This window comes from Alnus glutinosa, chromosome 8 (assembly GCF_958979055.1).
Source record: "Alnus glutinosa chromosome 8, dhAlnGlut1.1, whole genome shotgun sequence".
Lineage (NCBI taxonomy): Eukaryota > Viridiplantae > Streptophyta > Magnoliopsida > Fagales > Betulaceae > Alnus > Alnus glutinosa.
Window position 1 is genome coordinate 16,340,188 of NC_084893.1, and position 7,656 is coordinate 16,347,843.

At 35.5% G+C, this 7,656-nt stretch overlaps 1 protein-coding gene across 1 annotated transcript; it reads left to right on the forward strand.

The window, feature by feature from the left end:
- The first annotated feature begins 3,752 nt into the window (after positions 1-3,752).
- LOC133875611 (NAC domain-containing protein 21/22-like) lies at positions 3,753-7,189 on the forward strand. The gene is made up of 3 exons (XM_062313793.1): positions 3,753-4,019; positions 5,397-5,671; positions 6,560-7,189. The coding sequence occupies exons 1-3, from the start codon at positions 3,854-3,856 to the stop codon at positions 7,013-7,015; spliced, it is 897 nt and encodes a 298-aa protein (XP_062169777.1). The 5' UTR covers positions 3,753-3,853; the 3' UTR covers positions 7,016-7,189.
- Positions 7,190-7,656: the final 467 nt, after the last annotated feature.

The window sequence follows — 7,656 nt, forward strand, 5'->3', positions numbered from 1 at the left end:
ATTTGTTTTGTTTCATTTAGATAGAAGCTTTAGGAAATTATGTTTAAACACAATTAATTCAATCCTCGTGGGAATGATCTCATATTTGCTAGCTTTACTATTTGTTTGATCTTGTGCACTTGCAAATTAAAACATACATTGAGAAGCTTATTATTTAGGTTGATATTTGTATAACAAGGCTCTACAACCTCGAAATCTGAGAAAAACCTATCATCACCCATAAACTCGGGCTAAAATAGGTCTCAAGTCCTAAATAGCTCAAAATAGGCTTTCCATCCGTCTGGTGATTGTTCGTCCAGCAAATGGCGAACGTTCGTCTTAGATGTCGTTCATTCATCCAATGAAGGGTGAACATTCAGTGTTCGGGCAGAATCACAAATTCGAACCTAAAAGCCATAAAACTGGTTTTGAGCAAGTCCTAGGGTCTTAACATGATCTCTAACAAAGTCCTAACCTCAATAACAAGATAATGAAAATGATGAGTTTATAAAAGCATCTATATAAAAACGGTGATGACATGGTACACCGGTACGTGCGGGATAATGCTCATGGGCTTATTATATAGGTTAACCCAGTGGTCAAAGGTTTATTTTTATGTTTGGCATTGGATCCAATGGTTGTTTTTATGATCGGCACACCGTGCTTGAATAACGGTCACGGTTACGGCTGTTTTAGTAGCATGGGTCAGCCAAGGTTGGACTCGGTTGGGCTGCTAGTATATGACGGTAGCGTACATATCCAGGGCACTGGTATTGTATTATAGGTCCCTTGGGACAGCACCAACCCTACTAGAAAGTGGTTAAAATCCTGGGTAGACTATATGGGTGAACTATGACATGGTTGTCCTATTACGACTTATATTATATCTATATTGCATCCATGATAACATTATCAAATGATAACATGTAACCTTGCATTGTTGTATGTGATTTATAAATAACTTAGTTCACTACATGATAACCTGTACACCATATATTCTATTACTCACTAAGTCGTAAACTTACGCTTATATCTTTTTCACCTATAAAACATGTGTTGTTTTATAGTTAAACTACTCTTTAGATGTTGGATTTGAGATGAACCTCGAAGCAGATGCGGTTGTTTGGCATAGTGATTTCAATATAGTTAAAGCTTGAGGGCTGATTGCAAGATTTTAAAGGCCGCTCATGGTAATTAGTACTTTTGGGTGATGTAGTATGCTTAGCATTTGATGCTCGATTGTATATTAAGAATTAGTTTGAATATGTTATATAGATGATTTATATATTAATTTCAGTTATGTGATGACTCTTAGTAAATGTTATGGTTGTAATTAATATTGATAGAATATTATATGTTTCTGCTGCGTAGTATTCTCTTTTGAGTAGTAGAGATCCCTAAGTCTTATTCCTTGTGGAATGGGACTTGCAAGCGAACCGTGAAATTAATTACCATTTAATTAATTTCTCGGGATGTTACAATTTTTGAAAAATGATTTCCATTTTTAAATTTTGTAAATTATTTTTTTGAATTTGCGTTTATCCTTCTCAAACTGCTGGATCACCACCAAGCCACCCCCGAACCACCGTTGGACCTCTACCGAGTCACTTGGACCACCACTAGACCACTACCAAGCCAACACCAGGTCATTGCAAAACCACCACCAAGCCACCCTTGGACCACCACCGGACCACCATCGAGTCACCCCCGGACCACTACCTAACCACCCTCAGACCACTTCCTAGCCACCCTCTAACCACTATCAAGACACCCCCAGACCACCATCGAACCACTGTCAAACCACCACCAAGCCAGCACCGAGTCATCATCAGACCACCACCGAGTCACCTTGGACCACCATCGAGCCACCATCGGACCACCACCGAGCCACTACGGACCACCATCGAGCCACCCAAAGGCAACGCCAAACCACCACTAAGCCACCCCAGACTACTATCAAACCACCATCGGCCACCGACGGGCCTCTACTAGACCACTGGTGAACTAAAATTATTAGGTTATTTTTTAAAAATTAGTTTATATTAATATTTTTATGTTGTGAATAAAAATTGATTTTTATAGGCTAATATGATTAAATGAAAATATAAAAATATTTGTAATTTTTCATACGTGCCAAACATTAAAAAATATTTTAAACGAAAAATATTTTGTTGAAAATAATTTTTGACGAAAAATATTTTACACCGAAATAGATGGAGCCTAAGTGATACGCAGTACATCATTATATGCAGGAAAGGTCTTTAGTAAGATGGCCTACAAAACAACATTTACATCTTGTAGGCCCCAAATTGTGATTATACTTGGGGTTTTTTTCCCACCTCATCGTTGTTGAAGACCCCCGTTTCATGCTAATTTTCCTAACCACATGGTTTTAATATTGAAGAAGTAGTTGGATGCATAGATATGAAAGGGAGCATTATTGGAGCTAGATAGCTAGCTGCATACGAGATTATGAAATGATATTTTGGCTTTTTTCACTTTGGACATTTTAATAAAGTATTTAAGAATATATATATATATATATATATATCTGATATTTTCTCATTAAACCCAAGAGTATTTTAGAGAAGCGACTAAGCTCTTAGAAAGAAGCCTATCTCGCCTTAGCCTCTCAGCCTTTCTATACTTTCCTTTTGTATCAGTACTATCAGTACTATTCCCTTCCCTTCCTTGAATCTTGTATCTTGCCTCGCATCAAGGCAGCTTTGTATCATCACTTCTTCGAATCAATATAATCAAGTATGTTTATTACTTTGTCTTTGTCTTCACTATATGATTCTCCTTTATATTATGTTTTCGAATTATTTCTTTAAATTAGTCTTTTAAATTATTTTCATTAATCATCATATACTTTCATTATCTTCATAATACTCATTATCTTCATTATTATACTGTCTTTCTCTTGTTACTGTCACCTGGGTGAGTTTATGGTATATAATGGAATATAAAAAATTGACTAGATTTTTTTAAATGAAAATTGGAAAGGTCCAACGAAAACTAATCACTTGCTCTCTCTAATATTGACAATCTTGACTAATTGAGAACGGGGTTGGAAAAGTCGCTGTTACTTTCTTAGATGCTTCTAGGGCGAAGCCATTTATTTAAAGAAAAAGTAAGTGAATAATTAACTGATCTTTCGTTTTTTTTTTTTTTTTTTTTTTTTTTTTTTCTATTATGCTTTCATTGTGTAATACAACTAGCTAGCATATATTTTTAATCCTCTTAAAATTAAGCGAGTTAAAAAAACACAAGAAAAGGCTATGGTAATTTTTTTTTAATTTTTTTTTTTTTTATATGGGTAAATATTAGTCTGATCGAACAAGTTAGTTAGCTAGGGTCGGTTAAAAAAGTGCTAATGGTTAGCAGCTTATGTACAAGGAAATCCCAAAAATGAATTAATAAATTGTAGTAAATGTGAAGCAAACAGGCGGGCATTGGAGAGCGGCGAGATGAGGCGAGGGAGACTGGGCCCGGTGACAATCAAGGTGAATGAGAGAGAATGTGATCAAAGAATGGGCCCCATGGTTGTATTAAGATTAGTGATTGGCTGATTTGGGTGGGTTCAGGTGCCAATCCAATCACATTGAATTTCAAAGACATGTTCATCATTAGGCAGTACATGTCAGCAGGTTGGCAGTGATTGGTTGGTCCACTTCATCGGAACACGTAGGCATCTTCCACACACGGAATGAATTACCAGTTGACTCACCCACTTGTAACTTTTTATTTATTTATAGAGAACCCCCCATTGGAGTCTGGACGACTGGACCTCCTTCTTTAACCAACTTGATCATATTCTCTCTCTCTCTCTCTCTCTCTCTCTCTCTGTATTTTGAGAAAGAAGAAAAAAAAAATGAGCAACATAAGCATGGTAGAGGCAAAGTTGCCACCGGGATTTCGTTTCCATCCAAGAGATGAAGAACTGGTATGCGATTACTTGATGAAGAAGGTAAAAAGCAGTGGCTCCCCTCTTCTGATTGAAGTTGACCTCAACAAGTGCGAACCTTGGGATATTCCTGGTCAGTCCTCCTCTAACCCACCATTTGTATAATTTTATTTATATATATATATATATATATATATATATATATAATTAGAAAATATGTTCATCACTCTGTTTAGCCGGCCGGGGAGAAAGAAAATGGCGGTTGTCTTTTACTTTACTTGAATTACTTTTAATTTCCACGGTTGTGGGTGATCAGGCGATTGCAGCCGGATCGGAGCGGCCATTAATGGATAACATTATGGTAGCGTACACTACTTGCTTCACCCATATTCCTATTCCTGGTCCTCCAAAATCATGATTTTAATTAATGATGCAATTAATTAAGAATGAAAAAACTTTTTAACTGGTAAAAAGAAAATATCATTCATATCCACGCGCGTACACACGATCGATCACCGGCCTTATTGAATTGATTCACGACGAACTAATATTTTGGATTTTGCAGTGTCAAATCCATTGTTAGGTTGCGGAATCTCTGCCGGCCATGATCATCGATTGTATTTTTCTCACACTTAATTAAAAACAGGAAACAGATTCGGAAAGTAATGTTTTTGTCTTAACTTCTCTTGCTACTACCCTAATATAAACTTCTTTTTACTACTCATTTTGTTCACATTTACAAAATAATTTAAGTAAATATATTTATACATACATATAAGTGATTTAAGATAGATATTTATACATAATGGATTAATTTATATATCCCCATAATGTGTGTATATATATATATATAGAGAGAGAGAGAGAGAGAGAGAGAGAGAGAGAGAGAGAAATATTGAAGAAAAAAAATTAATAAAAAAAAAAAGAGGACTTTCTTTCGTGACCAAGGGAAGTGGATATGGAATTATGAGCCCAAATTTGTGTAAAGCAAAGTTAAAAATAAAAATCCAGTTGATCATAAGAAACCAAAAATTTCACATTCACAGCTTTTTGAAGAAATTGACACTCTTGGAATTGTGCCAACTAAAGTGGTTAGTGTGATCGGAATAATAAGGCAAACCCAAAGCCACCAAATCCTTATTGTTAGACTACGTTGCAACCGTACGCGTGTATAATACTCTGAGGTTGAGAGGAAGTGGATATTTTTTTTTCCTTCTTCTACCAAATCCAATAAGGTCTGTCACTATCACCCACTGTTCAAGAAACTTTCTTTCTTCTTCAAACTTCTACTATTTTGTCTACTTTCCGCACACAATTTTAATTAACTCAACCTCGACCACAAATGACATGCGTGTAAGAGAAGCAATCTTCTTCTTCTTTCTTCGTTTTTTTTTTTTGAAAAGTTTTTTTAATAACTTTAAAAAAAAAAAAAAAAGAGTGTAATATATATATATATATTGTGTGATTTAATTAAATTTTTGTGGATATATGATATATATTAATTGTGTAGAAACGGCTTGTGTGGGAGGCAAAGAATGGTACTTCTATACTCAGCGTGATCGAAAATATGCGACCGGACTACGAACAAACCGTGCAACCGCCTCAGGCTATTGGAAGGCCACCGGGAAGGATAGGTCGGTCCTTCGCAAAGGTTCACTTGTCGGGATGAGAAAAACATTGGTGTTTTACCAAGGTAGGGCACCCAAAGGAAGAAAAACCGATTGGGTCATGCATGAGTTCAGGCTTGAAGGACCCCTTGCTCCCCCTACAATTTCCTCTCCCACGGTAATATTCTACATTTTTCTGTCTCAATAATGTTATTTAGTAGATTGTTATACAATTGTATTAGATTAATATGACAGTAAAAATCAGTATTTTAGTCTCGTCCTATTTTACTGTCATATCTTTCTAGTAGTATAAAAGTCCACTAAACAACCGTTGTTGTATTTTTCGTCTTCTTTTCGTCTAGCTAGTAATTTTTTTCAAACTCGAGTTCATTTCGTGCCTATAATTGCATGGTATGATATTTCAATTTTGCCAAAGCTTTTAAGGTCAAATTTTTCGACAAACTACCATCTTGAATAAGTCAATTAGGGGCAAGTTGTATATTATACAAACAATTAATTTTTAGTATGAATACTGAAGCCATATTTGTCTCATTTGTCACTGATTACCATGTGATCAATTTTAAACATGTAATGGTAGCTGACCTAAGAAGATTATTCTTAGTATTATATTTAGGCATCTGATGTAAGTCTATATATATATATTTATGTATAGTTGTATACTTAATTGTTCTCAACTCTAGCTAGTGCATAACTTTGATTTTCAATATCCAATGACTCGTACATAGGAATTAATGAATGAATATAATTAAGAACTTGCTGACGTTTAAGAAATCCAAGTTAAAAATAAATAATATTGTCTTTAGAATTCGACTATATATTCCATAGGCCAACCAAGTGATTCTTATAAATTCTTTTCCACTTTTTTACTTTTTCTTGCTTGGGTATTCATTCCACATGAGAAAATTAAATGTTGGAGATCATGACGGTAATATATATAACCTATTAACATATATCTACTTTTTTATTTCAATTTTGGTTAAAAGAACATATTAATTAAGATACAAGTACATATTAATTTAATGGATGGGTACATATATATACACAGGAGGATTGGGTGTTGTCTAAGGTGTTCTATAAAAACAGAGAAGTGGCTGCCAAACCAGGCATGGGAAGCTGCTATGACGCGGGTTCTTGTTCTTCATCTCTACCAGCATTAATGGACTCTTACATCACTTTTGACCAAACTCAAACCCATGCAGATGAGTCTCAGCAAGTGCCCTGCTTCTCCATTTTCAACCAAAACCAAAACCAAAACCAAACCGACCCAATCTTCACACATATCAGTACCACCATGGAACCAACCACATTCAAGGGTTTACCAAACATGGGTTCTTGTTTAGACCCTTTTTCCTGTGACAAGAAGGTTCTCAAAGCTGTTCTGAGCCAACTAAGCAACATGGATAGCAATCCTAATCTCAAAGGATCGCCGAGCTTAGGAGGAGGAAGTTCCGAGAGCTACTTATCTGACGTGGGCTTGCCCAACATATGGAACTATTACTGATTAATTACTTTTAAAGAGATGTTAGTATATATATATATGTGTGTGTGTGTATCCTACACATATATATTTGGAGGCTTCTCGAACTAGACATGGAATTGAATCCAGCTTGATTGTAGCTTTCTAAATTTATTAATGGGTGAAATGTAAATTGTGAAAATTTCATGTTTAGCCAAAGCCATATGAGGTACTCATTAATTCAGATAAAACCAAATTCAAATTGAGAACGTAATAAGACTATTGTTTGATTGAAGATTAATGCAGATATCTACATTGTTGGGAATGTGTTATTCCTACATCAATCCTACACCAAGACACATTAGGTGTGGGGTCCACATATATGGAACCCACATGCATGGGTTCTACACTCTGTGTCTTGGTGTAGGATTGATGTAGAGTAATGTGATGTAGAAAAATCATTTCTCACACTGTTGGTATAGTTTCCAGTGTGGCCTTGAGAACATGCCTTTCAATGTTCCTCACGTCTCCTAATCATTGCAAAACAGACACTGTCAAGATAACACACCGGGGTGGCCGGCATTCCTCACTCCTATGCCTAAATCAGTATTTCAGTGAGAAGTATGTTTAAGCATAATAATTTAATCTTTTTTTTCATACGTGAGGTATAGGCCTATTTATAAGAG

Excerpts from the sequence above, each read along its gene's own strand:
- LOC133875611 (XM_062313793.1), top strand. The coding sequence starts at position 3,854 with ATGAGCAACATAAGCATGGTAGAGGCAAAGTTGCCACCGGGATTTCGT. Across the intron at positions 4,020-5,396 it reads CGAACCTTGGGATATTCCTG|AAACGGCTTGTGTGGGAGGC; the intron begins GTCAGTCCTCCT and ends TTAATTGTGTAG. Across the intron at positions 5,672-6,559 it reads CTACAATTTCCTCTCCCACG|GAGGATTGGGTGTTGTCTAA; the intron begins GTAATATTCTAC and ends ATATATACACAG.